We start from the raw sequence: 17522 nt of genomic DNA, 5'->3' as shown, positions 1-17522 counted from the left end.
GGGCCCTTGGACAGTGAGGTGGGGAGGAGGTAAAAGAGCAGGTGTTACACCTTCTGCGATAGCAAGAGAAGGTTGCGTGGGAAGGGGATGAAGAGAGTGGTGATGGAAGAATGGACCAATGTGATCCACTCAATCAATGTGATAAATAGATTATTTTGAAGTTTGGATACAGGTGATAGCCTTTTACTGGCTCTAACACTGTACCTACTCACTCTGTATTTTCCTAGAATTTTGATCAATTTTCTCCTGTTGCGAAGATGTTGGAATCTTTGATGAGGTAGAATTCCATGGATACCTTGGCAGATATCTTTCTGAAATGTTGTCATTCATTTCAATTTAGTGCTTTACTTTGCTGCCAGAGCGGTCATCATAATTATCAGTCAATTTGATTGCTTCAGGACCACAAGAAATCTAACATATGAATGGCTCTTGGAAAAAATATTAAGGCATCATTTATTTTATGAATATCATGAATAAAATGTCCTGCATTCTGTACATTTGTGTAGCTCTACTTTATAATATTCAGCATTACAATAACACAAGTTTTCTGTTTTCTTTTACAGGTATTATTTAACAGAGGCGTGCATATTTTGAAAATTGAAATGGACCTTATTGCATTCAACTAGCCAAACCCACATTTTCAGACTATTGAAATCCTGTGACTCTAGTACATGTAATTTGTGTAAATATGTTGCAGATGCTCTAATTTGAGTACTGCTCAAAAAAAGTCAAAGCTTTTCATCGTTTACTCATCAGGACACCACACAAAAATACCAATACAAAGGGAAAACAACAATTTACACTGCATGAAGAAAATGCTGATTGGTTGGCAAGTAAACGAGTCCACTTGCCAACCAAAATTCTGTTCTCATACCGTATAAATTGTTGCATTCTTCTTACATTGGTATTCTTGCAAAGTGTCCTGATGGGTGCAAGATAGAAAGCCTCGACATGCTGCTTTTTTTGGGCAACATTCAAATTTTGTACACGCTAATTTATTTTGTCAGTGTCTGAGCAACAGCAACCAGCTGCCAACTGAAGTAACACATACTGTGATCAGAGACATAAACACATGTTATACTCATTCTTTTATGAGAGTACATTGTGCTGATTACCAAACAATAAAATATTTTGACATAAATACCACCAATAATTTCTTCATGTCACAGATTCCTGTATTGCACCTGAGCTGAGTGTCTTGTCTGACCATGGCCCACTCAGCAATGTGTGTATTTCCTTAAAGTAATAAACAATTGCTTTTAAATATTACTTAATAGCTTTAAAGAGCACCCAACCACAACAAGTGATGATGCTGTTGTGGACAATAATCTGCTGTACAAGCACTCTCAAGATCATTTGTACAAAGATTACCCATTTAAATGTCTTTTTTTTAAAACACAAGTTATTTCTTTTTGGACGGAATGGGCACATTTTAATCGCTGGTGTTTTTCACGCAACATCATCAAGGAACAATAGCTATATCCTAGCCCTCAAAAATAAAAGAAAAATGAAAAAGGGCTGTACACAATTTCAGTGATTTGCTTTGACGTGAATAAAAAGATTCCCGAGGATGGATGTCTTCAGTGGATATATCACTCCGTCAAAAAAAAATTACTCACTCTCTATTTGGAGCTAATCAAAACCTGAATATTTTTGTAAACTGTGTGCTTACAAATGAAATTAAGTTTTAAGTGTCTGCTTTTCCATATGTCCCATCTGGTGGCCTGTAGTATTTTGGGAATGCCATCAGTTGAATCATGTTGAATGCATATTTCCTGCAATTTATATTCTTCTGTGCATTTTCTATTCGACATCCTTCTCTGGTAAAAAGGAAAAAAATACACCTCATAATACTACCAGAAAAGGAAAAAAAAGATTTGATTTATTAAACATTGGCTGCAACATTTTCAATAAGTAAAAATAACTAGGTAATCATCTACATTTATTTAACACAGGTGATGATACATCTTACACAAGTCAATCTGTAGAGCAGGCCAAAGTAATCAATTGTTCATTGAAATGGAACTATTAATAGACTTTTTAATATATATATATATATATATATATATATACACACACATTATTTATATACTTCATTATAGGATTTAGTTTTGCAAAGAAAATTTGCATAAATAGAATTAGTCTTAGTTGCTTTGCTTTATAATTCAAACCAACAAACATCAAAGGTGCACATTATGTGCTCGTTAAACCATTTTTGGCTCTGCTGTAGACTTTCTGCCCCAATCACTAACCCATCCTATTGATACTGTAGCAGGGGTTAATACACATGCAGGGGTGTGCTCCGTTGTGGAAATATTCCTTTCAGCAAGAGATGTACACATGCAAATCAATGGAGGGAAAACAGAAAATGTAAGGATTTACAACTAAAAAAAAATCTTTAGATGGACTTGCTTTGATGGCAGAATGAGGTTTATCCCTGTGATTATTTCCGTGTTCATACTGGCTTTGGAGTCTTTTTTGTTTCTTGTTCTGGTTTCATCTAAAGCAACTTGCAAATTTCAGAGCATCTACACCATGCAAATTGTCCACATAACATACTGCTTAGAAATGGTGCTGAACAAAAGCCTGTTACATGATATAATGGCAGCTGATGGACATAATGTTATACATTGAAGCATTTTGCGAAAATATGGGTATATAATGTATGTTGGGTAATAACATTATGTTAATAGATATGGCACCACCATTTTGAAACCAGTTAAATATCAGAATTTTGCACAGCCAGTTCTGCTAATTCATGGAAAACTGAATGTTCTCCAGGTATTTCCACCAGTGTCAAGGGCGCCTTGTCAACTCGTCAGAGTCCAAATATATCCAATAGGCATTTATATCTGGTCATTTAAATACCTTAAAGCCACTACTGACATGGATTCTCTTCTCATTCCTGTGACTGCCATTGCCTCAGATGCCACCATCCCCATGACCGGGGGACCTCTTACAAGAGTCTCCACATGACTTTCTGCTCAAGCCCACCAAACATCTTGTCATTAATGCCAGCTCAGTTAGGATAGGAGCCTGATTTGAACATTTAAATGTGGTCAAAGAGTTTAAATGGCTTGGTGCGGGGCGGGGCAGGGGGGGGGTGGCGGGGGGAGGAATGTCATGCTTTCACGGCCGAGGGAGCATGTCACATACTTCAGCCCTGAACACTCAAAGTAAAGTAATGCATAACTCAACCCAGAAGCAACTCATTGCTGCACTTCTGGCCCCAGTTAAAATCGAGGCTTGAGTTTCAGCAAGAATTGAAACATTGAAACAAAGAAAGCATACAAAGAATGCTGCACTTCATGGGAGTGGAGTTGCCAGTTTTTTTTAGATCATTATATTTTAATACATAAAATAGGCCTTGCATTTCTGTTTATGTATATCAAATTGAATATGTAAATTATTTGCAAAGCTTTTCAGCATGTTTCAGATTCAATGAACTATTTTTTTTTATTTAGGACTGCCCTCAATAGATTTCTGACCAAAAATATAGCATGATTTTATACATTTACATTTTTTTTCCATATTTTGCCATTTTAAGAAAACAAATATCTTTTACAATTACCATATTCACCCGTTTAAGAATAACAGACCAGGATTTTATGTGAAACATTTGAAAGTAAATCTTAATAGTAACATAATGCATAACTCAGCCCAGAAGCAACAAATTGCCACAAAATTAGCAATGAAAATCATTAATGCAAAGACAGTGAGATAAATTAAGTCGTTCAGAACAGTTTTCCAAACAAAGGAATACAATTACTTTAGGCTTACAAACATGTTAGTCGTGTTACAAACCAAGTCGTATTTATCTACATGAATACATTGTTAGTTACAAAATGATGTAGTAAAGAAGTGCATTTTATTGATATTTGGCCAAGAGTAAAGCAAGACTTAAAATCAGCCACACTACCAACAAGTGTGAACTGACAAGCAGCAAGGCGACAGGATAGAAGTGGCTTGAAGTTGGTCTGTTATCAGAGTCTGCCTCAGGGTCATCCGTTTCATTCATTGTTCCCTTGGCATAACTGCTGTTAGTCAGAGAGGCAGGCCAGTAACGCACAGCAAAAAAAGTGAAAAGAAAACAACGTTACTTCAAGATTATGCAAAGTAATTAGAAAAGGTTACTGTATTCGAGGAAAGACAGGCATCACACACAAGGCGCAGACGGAAAACAAAACAGAATCTTGAAAAGGATGCAAGGAGTGAAGAAAATGGATTTGAATATTAAAATGAGAATGGGAAACATGGGAAAAAAAATTACGTGAGCTTCCTCGTCAAATGAAAAGACCTTAATGTCAGGTGTACCTGGTCTAAAATCCCAATGGTTTGAAGTGTAAACATATCAAAAGGCGACAGTTAATATAAAATACATGTTGAGCACGGAGACTAATTTTACATCCAACAGATGAACTGCAAGCACCGAGCAGGCATCCTGTGGTACCTTACTGGCGGCGAGAGGGCAGATAATCAGTTTACTCCAAAAGTGAATATGCTGGAAAATCTCAGCATGTCTTGAAGCATCTGTAAGGAGAGAAAAGAGCCGATGTTGAGTCCAGATGACCCTTTGTCAAGCTTTGACAAAGTGTCATCTGGACTCAAAACGTCAGCTCTTTTCTCTCCTTACAGATGCTACCAGACCTGCTGAGATTTTACAGCATTTTCACTTCTGGTTTCAGATTCCAGCAACTGCAGTAATTTGCTTCTAATCAGTTTACTCCACCTGGCTGCAAGGGCAGCTTGATGCATGAAGTGATCTCAGGAAGTAGAAGGGATTTGCACAGCCAGTACAGGAGAGGGTCACACTTTTTTGTGGGTCTAAGAGAAACTTTCTTGAGTTGCAAATTGAGGTGAAGGTTTTGTGGAAGTGAAGTAGAATGGGAACAAAGCACAGCGTGTGGATCAGAACTGGAGAAGTACATAGTCTGTGCTGTCACAAAGCAGTGGAGAAGGCTGCAGAGATAGGCCAAGTCACTAACGTGGGGAGACTTATACCACAAAGACATTCAGCTCTTTCATCCACATAGGTTTTTCTGTTATCTCTCAGACAATCCCACAAGACAAATTGGAGAGGCTGAAAGTTGGTACGGCTCATAAAACATTCATGAGAAAACCTGATGGATTGAAGCAACTGATTACTCCAATCCTCCCACCGCTGTAGGACGCTATGATGTAAAGCAGGAGAGAATCACTGGCTCATTGAAACTTGACGTTGGACACATTCAAATAGCAGAGAGATGTTGCTGAAGTCAAGGGCAATGACTGAATGATCGAGTTTGGAGCCCTTAACATATACACCACATTGAATATATTTCTCTGGGTGATTCCTCCAGACAAATTGTGTGGATGAGAAATAGAATGAAGGCAAAGGCGGAAGTTTAGAACACTCCTCTGGATTATTCTCTGCAGCCTTCTCCACTGCTTTGTGACTGCATGAGTTGTGTATATCTCCATTTCTGGTCCATAGGGTGGGACTAAGTCACTGCAGGAGGTGTCCTGGTTATCCGGATCCATGATGTGGGTATGCCGGCGTTGGACTGGCGTAAACACAGTAAAAAGTCTGACAACACCAGGTTTCCTGATCCAAGCAAGTGTGGGCAGTGGATCACATGGATTAGTGGTGGAGGGCAGAGTGTTTAACTATAAAAATGCCAAGAAGTCAAAGAGGACACAAAGGCATCAATTGATGTACTCACAAAATATGTCATCAGTGAATTTGGTCAGGACAGTTTAAGTATAGTGAGAGCAGGATTGAAACAGGATTGAAGGCTTAGAATGCTATAGTGATTTAATATGCAGTGCTTTCTTGTAGTGACTAAATTCACTGCTCTTAGTCAGCAAAACCAAATTTAAATGTTCATCATGAATTTGGGCTGTCTCAGCAAATGTTCTATGTTGCAGAAGTCCAAACTATCTATAATTTAATGGCAATTTTTCTTCAGAGCAGTTATGTGAATTTCAAATGGGAAATGGGTCTCGGGCAGAATTAGCCTTCATTTATTATTAAAAGTAAGCTTGGATTTCGTACCGGTAATCCATCACAGAGAAGAATGGAGAACTAGAGGAGGTAAAAAGTCAAGCACCTCAGCAATTCTTAAAGGGTGACAGTTCAGACTTGTTCCCAAATGGAAAAGTCGCCACAACAGAACGGAAAATAATTGACAGCTTTCCAAAGGCTATAAGACACAAAAGGGGCGACTGCACAAGCTGGCAGACAACAAAACAAACAGATGGCAGGGAACAGAGTCTGCGCATAACTCCCACCTGATTGGTAGAAAAGTGATAGCCAACAGAATGGGCGACACAATGGCACAGTGATTAGCAATGCTGCCTCACAGCTCCAGAAACCCGCATTCAATTCTGACTTTGGGTGACTGAATGGCACTTATTTATTCTCCCCATGTCCGAATGGGTTCCCTCTGGGTGCTCTGGCTTTCTTCCACAGTCCAAAGATGTGCAGCTCAGGTCAACTATCCACGCTAAATTACCCCTCGGTACCCCAAGATGTGTACGTTAGACGGAATAGCCATGGTAAATATGTGGGGTTGCAGGGATAGGATGGGGGAGAGAGCCTGGATAAGATATTCTATCAGACAGTTGGTGCAGACTTGATGGGCTGAATGGCCTCTTCCACACTGTCGGGATTCTATAATGGATGCTCTACATGACACTGTGGGCACCCTCATAGGGGATAGCAGTGCCCCAGGCTCGGTATGGACTTGTGAACAGGGTCAATGTTGTGTACACCATCTGAAAACAAGTGCAAAGATGGTGCACAGCTTTCAGGAGTTATTAATGTAAGAATACTTAACGGAACACTGCCCGCATAATGAGACCAAGCGCACAGGTTCATTCACTTCTTTCTGCATTAAATCGACTCAAAAATATATGCACAATTGAAGGAATAGTCAATAAATATTCCTAGCTTATTCCTCCCCTGCCCCATGAATATGATTAAAACGTTCCCACTCTCTGATCTTTCAAAACAATTTCCATGTCCTAAGATTTTTGGAAAATTATATTTAACATCTCTGTCATCTCCTTTGCAGCCTCCCTTAGTATTCTATTTCATCTCTGCACGGTAACATTTTTTCTTATAAATCCCATTTTTAAAATGTAATCTCCTTTTGAATTATCTTCTATATTGCAGAGTTCCAAGTTGCCTTCCTATATAAAAATGGAGTTAAAATATTTTTAAAACATCTTCAGTATTTCCTCACTCTCAAGTGCAAGAAGGCCATTTTTATTTCCAAACAGCCCCACTTTTCCTTTGAATATCACTCATTCCTTCTTGTTTGTAGAAGCTCTTGGTATATTTCCCTTCATAACCTCCCTACAGTGCAAGAGGAGGGATCAAGCCTGCACTGACAATAATCTCACCCAAGTCCTATCTTATAACCCCATGTATTTACGCTACTAATCCCCCTGACAGTAAGAGGCAAATTAGCAATCAACCTTCCTGCACATCTTTGAACTGTGGGAGGAAACCAGAGCACCCAGAGGAAACTCATGCAGACACAGGGAGAAAGTGCAAACTCCACACAGACAGTCACCCAAGGCCAGAATTAAATGCAAGTCCCTGATGCTGTGAGGCAGCAGTGCTAAGCACTGTGCCACCATGCCATCCATAATGTTGATTGTCAGTCATCTTTAAGTTACTTCAGAACTGCTCCAAACTCAATTTGTGCTTTCCTTCTATATTTCACGCCCCTCCTTTTTATGGACATTGTCCCCAATATTTACCTTTTGCTTGATTTTTCCATTATACACTATGAAATCTCAGCCATTTATGTCTAACTAGAACATATTTTACTGGACCAAAGTATATGGTTCCTACATTATCTGATACCTTGATTAACTAGCGACAGCACTTCAGAAATACTGCATTGGCTGCAGTGCATCAGGATGTCCCAATGTCATGAGGGTAGCACGGTAGTACAGTGGTTAGCATTGCTACTTCACAGCTCCAGGACCAATTCCTGGCTTGGGTCACTGTCTGTGTGGAGTTTACACATTCTCCTTGTGTCTGTGTGGGTTTCCTCCCACAGTCCAAAGATGTGCGGGTTAGGTTGATTGGTCATGCTAAAATTGCCCCTTAGTGTCCTGAGATGCGTAAGTTAGAGGGATTAGCGGGTAAATGTGTAGGGATATGGGAGTAGGGCCTGGGTAGGATTGTGGTCGGTGCAGACTCGATGGGCCGAATGGCCTCTTTCTGCACTGTCAGGTTTCTATGATTTCTATCATAGATATATAGACACCAGTCTTGCATTTCAAAGAAATCTAAAAGGAGATCTGATAGACCCATTCAGAATTATAAAGGGATTTCTTGGAATTATAAGGGAATTATAAAGGGATTCTTTCTTGATTTTCAGAAGGCGTTTGACAAGGTACCTCACAAGAGGTTATTGCAGAAGGTCAGGGGACATGGAATTGGGGGTAGGGTGTTAGCGTGGATAGAGGATTGGTTGTCAAATAGGAGGCAGAGAGTGGGGGTCAATGGGTGCTATTCGGATTGGCGGATGGTGACTAGTGGAGTGCCCCAGGGGTCGGTGCTGGGGCCTCAGCTATTTACCATTTATATAGATGATCTGGAGGAGGGAACCAAGTGCAGGGTGTCGAAATTTGCTGATGACACCAAGATTGGTGGAACGGCAAATTGTGCGGAGGGTGTGGAGAGTCTACAGAAGGATCTAGATAGGCTGGGCGAATGGGCCAGGAAATGGCAAATGGAATTTAATGTTGGCAAGTGTGAGGTGGTCCACTTTGGTAGGAATAATGGTAGGAAGGATTATTACTTACGTGGCGAAAAACTGCAGCAGGCAACAGTGCAGAGGGACCTCGGGGTCCTTGTGCTTGAGTCGCAAAAACCCAGCTTGCAGGTGCAGCAGGTGGTCAGGAAGGTGAATGGGATGCTGGCCTTCATAGCGAGGGGGATTGAATATAAAAGTAGGGAGGTCTTGCTGCGGCTGTATAGGGCATTGGTGAGGCCGCAGCTGGAGTACTGTGTGCAGTTTTGGTCGCCGTACTTACGCAAGGATATTTTGGCCTTGGAGGGAGTGCAGAGGAGGTTTACTAGGCTGATGCCGGAGTTGAGGGGGTTGAGCTATGAGGAGAGGCTGAATAAATTAGGCTTGTACTCGTTAGAGTTTAGAAGAATGAGGGGAGATCTCATTGAGACGTATAAGATGATGAATGGGATGGATAGGATAGAGGTGGAGAGACTCTTCCCGCCCAGAAAGGATAGTAGGACTAGGGGGCACAGCCTCAAGATAAAGGGGGGGGGGCGGTTTAGAACGGAGTTGAGGAGGAACTTCTTCACTCAAAGGGTGGTGAATCTCTGGAATTCTCTGCCCGTTGAAGTGGTGGAGGCTACCTCGCTAAATATTTTTAAGACGCAGGTTGATGGGTTTTTGATAAGAGAGGGGATTAAGGGTTATGGGGAGAGGGCGGAAATGTGGAACTGAGCAGCGACAGATCAGCCATGATCTTATTGAATGGCGGGGCAGGCTCGAAGGGCTGGATGGCCTACTCCTGCTCCTATTTCTTATGTTCTTATGTTCTTATTTGATAGGGTATAGATAGGAAAACTTCACTTTTACTGATGAATGAGCCAGTAACAAGAAGTTAGGACTGAGGTGAAGAGAAATTTCTTCACCTGGAGAATGGTGAGTCTGTGGAATTCACTACAACTGAATGTAATTGAGGCCAAAACATTGTCTGATTTCAAGAAAAAAAATTAGATATGGCTCTTGGGGCTAAAAGGATCAATAGATGTAAAGGGGGTGGAGGTGGGATGGGAGGCAGAAGGTGGGATCAGGATATTGAATTCAATGATCAGCCATGATCAGAATGAATGGTGGAGCAGGCTCAAAGGGCCGAATGGCCTACTCGTGCTTTTAATTTCTACGTTACGAAGTAAGGACTGAATTTTGCCATCGAGGATCAAGTTGCGCCTCCAGGGCAAAATCAGGAGCTGATCCAGCTCCAGCAGCATTTTATGGTGACAACCAATTAACTGGAGGCCCCTGCTGGACTGACATCCAATTGCAGTCATCTGCCTGCTGCTCTATCAGATGGTTGACAGTTCAGCAGCCTCAGCAATGTGACGGAGGCTGGGCCACAAAGGAGAGGATACTTAATGCTAAGGCACTTCAAAGACACCTCTTTCTGAAGAAATCAGGGCCAGCTAGGCAGGCCACAGTCATCAGCATGAGGGTGGGTGTGAGGTAAGGGCAGCAACTTAAATGCAGAAGTGGCCATTACTGCCAGGTAGGCTCATCCATGGGCCATGGACCAGCCATCGAGGAGATCTCTTCCCCTGAAGAAACCCACTGGAAAACCACGAGGACCTCCCTGACACGGAGAAAAATGCTTCAAGGACAGGGAGTGGCCCAAATGGCCTTTTGGTGAGCAACTGAATGCTGAGGCTCTTACTGCTGGCAATATACCATCGTGTAAGGAAGAAATCAAACACCATCCTAATTCCTTCCTCCTTCATTTCGCTAACTTTCCGACTCCCAAACAACTCCAAAAGGCCTGCAAATTCAACCTATAAATTTAATGTAACCACTAATAGAACAAAACAAAATTTTAATGCCCAGTAGAGCCAGACCACAAGTTTCAGAAGCTTGAAAGGAAAATTCTGCCTACGGAAACAATAATAATCACACTACTACGCTCCTGTCAACAAACAAGACAAAAAGCCTTGCCAAACTAACACTGCAACATTGTCTTTGAGAACAGAGAGCCATCAACCAAGCACTGATTTTCAAAGCCAAAGGATTTTCAAACCTATTAGCCTTGAAGCAAAATTAGGTCACAATTTAGGAGGTTGTTAAATGAACTCTAGGTCTAGCACACAGAACCACATTATTTTTAAAAACAAGCCATAAAAAATTATTTTTAACTGATGTGAATTAATTCTAATTTATGTCAGGATGGTTTTTTTGTTCAAAATTCAAGTTTGCACTTGTGGAATTGCACCGAGAGACTTCTTTATCTCAGAGAAGATTATCAACTTTATCTTATTGTTTATCTCTGCAGGCTATCAAATGAAGTACAAATGAAGACATTTTGTGGAAAATTACAAAAGAAAACCTATAACAAAAAGCAATTTCCCAATGACATTTCAGTTTAATACAGCCCCTTCATTAGTGGCAGCAGCATGGTGGATATTTTAAAGACACTGCACAAGGAACAAGTCAACATGGGACCTAAGGCAACATGGTCTTATGAAGAGGAGGCCTTATCTCACTAACTTGATTGAGCTTTTTGAGGAAATGATGAAGATGATTGATGAGGATAGGGCAGTAGATGCTGTCTACATGGACTTCAGTAGGGCTTTGATAAGGTCCCTCATTGCAGAAAATGCAATTGCATGGGATCAGAGGTGAGCTGGCAAGATGGATGCGGAACTGGCTCGGTCATAGAAGACAGAGGGTAGCAGTGGAAGTGTACATTTCTGAATGGAGGGCTGTGACAAATGGTGTTCCTCAGGGATATATATATATATATTACAAACAGCAAAGATCCCAGCACTGATCCCTGAGGAACACCACTTGTCACAGCCCTCCACTTATATGATTTGGAGGAAAATGTAACTGGTTTGATTAGTAAGTTCGCAGATGACGCAAAGGTTGGTGGATTTGCAGATAGCGATGAGGACCATCAGAGGATACAGCAGGATATAGATTGGCTGGAGACTTAGGCATAGAAATGGCAGATGGAGTTTAATCCGGACAAGTATGAGGTAATACATTTTGGAAGGTCTAATACAGATAGGAAACATACAGTAAATACATAGAACACTACAGCACAAACAGGCCCTTCGGCCCACAAGTTGCACCGATCATATCTGTACCTACCAGGCCATAGAATTATCTATAACTCCCAATCCCATTAAACCCCATGTACTCATCCAGAAGTCTTTTAAAAGATCCCAGCGAGTTCGTCTCTACCACCACTGATGGCAGCCGATTCCACTCACTCACCACCCTCTGAGTGAAAAACTTACCCCTGACATCTCTAAATGACAGAACACTTAAGAGGCTAAGGGATCTGGGTGTACATGTACACGGTCACTGAAAGCGGCCATGCAGGTGAAGAAGGTAGTCAAGAAGGTATACAGCACGCTTGCCTTCATCAGCTGGGCAGTGAGTTTAAAAACTGGCAAATCATGTTGCGGCTTTATAGAACTTTAACTAGATCGCACTTGGAATATAGTATTCCATTCTGGTCGCCACACTACTAGAAGAACGTGGAGGCTCTGGAGAGCGTACAGAAAAGATTTACCGGGGTGGGGGGGGGGGGGGGTGCGTGCTGGTATAGGGTGTCATTGCAGAGGACAGGGGGGGGCATTTTAGCAGGGATGGTGGGGTGGGGGGGGGGGGCGGTCTCTAACCTCCAGAGGTAGTAACAGCAATATCAAGGTGGTGGAGTTTAAAATGTGGCTGCAATGCTGAGTTTCCCTGGAGGTTAAAGGCTCCTGAATTGGGCTGGAGGGATTGTGAGACATGAATCTTTGCAGAACGTGAGTTTGGCTGCATGTCCAATAGGGACATTTTCATTCAGGGGCACTTGTGCTTTCTTGTGAGAGCTGGGGCAGATGCTAAAGCATTGCTGTAATTATTGACCAAGCTTGAGTACCACTCCTCAGATGCAACCTGGACAGTAATGATATTCTGAGATATGTCTTTATTGGAAGCATGGCAGATACGAAATAAGGACCATCTGGTACAGAGAGCAGTCCATTCAAATTTCCCACTTCTGCTCGAGAATCTACAATGTGTTTGCCAATTTCACCAGTCTGTCTCGGCTCTTGAAGTAAGTTGCCATCCTCCTCTGAAGTATCTTGCTATTCTCACAATGTACTATATTTTTGAATTTGTCCTCTGCAAACTGTGTAATTATACACCCAAGTCCATTTATACATCAAAAAGAGCAATGGACTTAATATAGATCCCAAGTGAACACTGTAGCATAAGGGTCTGGCATAGACGGGAATGTGGGACTGGGTACCCACACAGTAATCTAAGATAGTACATGGCCTGTACATAGGTTAAATCAAGTTGGACGAAGTAGCATGTATCAGCAAGCATGGAGACAGCACATAGGTTGTACAGTTAACCTACTTGTGACTATGAAGATGTCTTGACACCTACCAATCTGTAACCAATACCTTTGACAACATGGTAACAGTTTGTGAAAAAACCCAAAACCTCTCAGAAATTGCAAAGAAAAACTAAAATGCTGGAAGACTGAGAAAAAATGTGACAAAATACCCTGATGTGAAAAAAGGCTCCAGAAGCAGAGGTGCAAAGGAAAAATTTCCAGGAAAAAGCTCCAAAGAAAGGCTTAGAAGCTAAAGGCAGAGATTCAAAATTCCCTACTGTAGCAGAAGACTCCACTGAATCTCCTTTGGCAGTCTCACTTCAAATCTCAGAGCACAGAGTTAGCAAGGGTGAGCTAAATCTTTTAAAGGTCTAGGCTACAACAACTCCTGAGAACTTTTTAAAAAATTCAGAGTCAGAAGTGCTGTTTGAAAAAAGCTGTAGCTAAAATCCTGATCCCGAGTTGGTGCCTTAACATGCCACCGAAAAATGTATAAATAATTATTTTAAAATCCAGCTAAAAAGCAAGCAAAAGCCAGGATTTGATGAATTTGCAACTTTAGATGTAAACACTCAGCAAGACAACACTGCCAGCAGTCGATCCAGGCAGCCATTGTTAAGAATCTTCCAAGTGAGCACAATCTGCATTGTAGTAGGCAAGCATGAGAAATTTGCCATCTTGAAATTTAGAAAGCTGCAGCAATGGGCCCACAGCCGACACCACAACACGTGGTGGTTGAACCCAGCTGAACAATAGAAATAAGGTTTACAATGGAAGGCCAAAAAAAAAGCCTTCCAGTAAAGTTTCTTTGCTTTAGAGATCCACTCGATGGCCCAGGCATTTTGTCTTAAAGGTTATCTGCAGAGAGAATAGGTTTAAAAGAAAAACAGCTCCAGTGGGCACCACGGGAGCCTGCTGAAACCTAATCAGTGTGGGAAGAAGAGCAAGGAGAGAAAACAAAATGGTTACTGTGGTTCCATCTTGGAAGACATTTTCTGTAAAGATGGACTCAAAATTTGGGTAAAGTTTGTGACACATGGGAGCAAGGATTCAATTTCTGAAATGTAAACTTCCACATATGTCATGACAATGGAAGAAGGGAAAAAGGAGGCAAGGACAATGTGTGCCCACTCTGCAAGAAACGAGCGAGGATAGTAACCACTGGTCAATGCAACAACCAAACTGATCAAGCACAGTTCAACATGAAAGAATGGAAGAAAAGGATGTCCAGATGCTAGAATAACCTCCAAAACTACAGGAACAACCAGCAGTGACAGAGCCTACCACCCCTCTGACAGCAGTGTGAACGAGATATAGAAGGGTGATAGGGCAACCAGACCACCTGAAAATTTGAATTCAAGAACCTGAAAGGGGAGATGGTGTAATAATAGAGTAATGGTAATGTAAATATATGATAGTAATAACAATGTAAGGCATCAGGTAAACTACAATCACTTAAAATATGTTAGATGAAGACATTGAGGACAGTGTAGAATAAATGGCGGGGCAGGCTCGAAGGCCTACTCCTGCTCCTATTTCTTATGTTCTTAAGTACGGTTAATATGGCACTAAGTATAGTATCACCCACTCTGTGATATTAGAGAACACGACCATCACCCAGTGTCAGTCAAATGTTGGATAGAGACATGTTTATCAGCAAGCATGGAGAATGCTCCTAGCTTGTACTCTTTTACTGTATATTTGTATATAGTTCTCAGAGTTAATAAATACATAAAGTTAACCTATATAATACTATGAAGGCTTCTTCAGACATACCAAACTGTAGCCAACACAAACAGTCCTCCAGTCAGAAAAACAGCTGTTCAGAATTATTCTCTAGTTTGTGTCTCTTGGAAATTACTTTCTCCACTCTGACTGCCCCTTAACAATATGGACCTTCAATTATTTTGATAAAATGTCTAACATATGGTACTTCATCAAACACATTTTGAGACTACCCAAACATTCAGCCATCATACAATATCTGATAGTGTTGCTAAAACGGCATGGATCCCAAAATGTTGGTATATATGGGTAGGTCTCTATTAATATCAATAGCCAGAAGATTATGGGAAGCGCATGCATAAATTTATTAAATGTATTGCCCAAATCAACTCTTCACAACAGGAGCACAAACACACAGAACGACCAGTCTACATGCAAAAGCATGCAGCTGTCCTTTGACGTATGGAAAATTTAATAGTTCATGAAAACAGCTGGCCTTTTCATATTTTCAAAGAAAACTGTCATAATTTATAGTAATCGTTACGATACTTCAATGTTCCTCCAAATCTATTGCCAGAGTTTGAGTCCTGATTAGCCAGACAGAATGAAAGTCTTATAACTTCATTCAGAATTAATTTGACAGCTTGATTTAAAATTTCAGCACAGGAAGGGTCGATATGTCACTAAAATTAATTTCAAAATTGCCACTTAGGCAATTCAGTGATGCACTGCTAACATTAATTAATGTGTTTTAATCAAGAAATACAAGAGAGCAGAGAGGATTGCAACCCTTATAATTCCGTACCTAGGAACAGGAGTAGTTAATTAAAACCAGATATCTGTTCCCCCACAAACAAGGACAGAGAAGTCAAGAGATTTAAGGGAAGGAATTCTAGAAGTTAACAGCCAAAATGGCTGAAGACATAACTGCCAATAGTCAAATGTAGCTTGTGGGAGTTGAACAAGAGGTCAGAGTTGAAAGAAGAAAGATTATAGCGCTCGAGGAAGCTCAAACATGGATCCAGATTTGTGAGGCATTTAAGCATCAGGATGAGAATTTTTAAATCAAGGCACCTGTGTACTAGGAGCCAAGAGCGGTCATCAAACAATGAATAATGGGGTGATTGGAGCAATGTGCAACTCAGAATATAAACAATAGTGTTTTTGGATAATTGCATATTTATTTGAAATGTCACATTGGCGCAGTTTACAACGGGGTCCCTAAACCCTAGACCTCCATGCTCGATGGGAGGGGGTCAGTTACTTTTTCCTGTGATTGGGGAGTTCTTTAAACATGTCATTCCAATCTCAGTGCAGAGAAGCTTTGCCAGCATGTTGAGACCAACGCCCCCCCACTCCCCAACATGACAGCATGAAACATACCATCTGTTTTTTTTGACAGATCTGGAGAGATAACCGGCCTGTTTCTCTAGAGAGAAACATGCTGTTTCTCTTGCCAGAACCAACACTCTACCAAATTCTGGTAAGCTCACTCTATCCCAGGTTTTAGCAGAAGATGAACTGAGGAAGGAGTGGAGACTGGCGATATTGCAGAGGGTTCAGCTATGGCTCATTTAATCTCTGAATCAGAAGGTTTATAGGTTCAAGTCCCACTCCAGTAGTGGAGCATTAAAACCTGGGCTGACATTCCAGTACAGCAATGAGTGAGTGGTGCTACCTTTGGGAAGATATGGTAAATCAAGGTGCCAACTACCCTTTCAGGTGGGCAAAAAAAAATTCAGGGCGCTATTTTGAAGAAGAGTAGGGGAGTTATCCCTGGTGTCATTGGAAATATTTATCTCGCCATTCACATCACACATGACCAACCTTTGATCATTATTACATTGCTGTTTGTGGGAGCTCTCTGCGTGTAAACTGGCTGCCATAATTCCTATGTTACAATAGTTTATTGATTGCACAGTGCTTGCCACGTCCAGCAGCCATAAAAAGCATATGTAAATGCAAACCTTTTTTTCTGTCTATTTAGATGGAAGCAAGTGATCTTTTTGATGGAGAAGACATAGGGCTAGGGCTTAGCTCAGGGTTCAATACTACACCAAGAATGAAAACAGTGTTTCCGTGTGAGGCAGAAGGGGATGGAACTGGTGGTGAGGGAATAAAGTTTGTGATTTAGGATGATGACTTTGATCTTCCCAACATTTAACTGGAGGAAATTTCAATGTATACAGGATGTCAGACAAACTGTCTGTTCACACAGGAGAGGCTGTGAGAGGTAACAATGTGGAGGATAGGAAGAGGAGAAACTATAGAAAATGACTGCAATCAGAGGGAGAGATGTTAAAAGAGGGATAATATGGTCAACCAAGATGAGATCACCACTGTCACAGTTAGAGACTGTTATTTGTAATTTTGATTGGATTGTTCCAATGCTATGGTAGGAGCAGAAGTTGTGGAGTTGAGGATTGGAAGGAGACAACACATTCAAACATTTTGGAGAGCAAAAGGATATTGGTGATGGGATGGTAGTTTACAAGGCGAGAAGGGAATTTTTTGTTCTGAAGAGTTTGAAGGTGACGTATTTGAAATGGTGGAGGTGATTGAGACCAGGGAACAGGGAACAATTCACAATATCAACTAACATGGCAGCCAGAAAGGGAAACAATGCAATCAGAAGTTTAATGGGAGTAGGCTGAAGAAAGCAAGAAGTGGGTCCAATGGAC

General features: G+C 41.1%; 1 protein-coding gene across 3 annotated transcripts in view; it reads right to left on the bottom strand.

The window, feature by feature from the left end:
• Positions 1–429: 429 nt before the first annotated feature.
• The window catches only part of inpp4b (inositol polyphosphate-4-phosphatase type II B), a 708475-nt gene continuing 691382 nt past the window's right edge, over positions 430–17522 (bottom strand). For 2 of the 3 annotated variants that reach the window (XM_080194035.1, XM_080194025.1), the window contains exon 25: positions 3169–4037. In XM_080194035.1, coding sequence (XP_080050161.1) covers positions 3869–4037 — 169 coding nt within the window. In that variant the 3' untranslated portion in view covers positions 3169–3868. Of the gene's footprint in view, positions 1821–3168; positions 4038–17522 lie in introns of those variants that run through there. The other variant, XM_080194015.1, reaches the window with a different exon arrangement.

Source organism: Carcharhinus amblyrhynchos, chromosome 1, assembly GCF_965287045.1.
Source record: "Carcharhinus amblyrhynchos chromosome 1, sCarAmb.v2.hapA, whole genome shotgun sequence".
NCBI lineage: Eukaryota > Metazoa > Chordata > Chondrichthyes > Carcharhiniformes > Carcharhinidae > Carcharhinus > Carcharhinus amblyrhynchos.
Note: the sequence above shows the minus strand (reverse complement) of the source record. Positions and strands in the feature narration are given on the sequence as shown.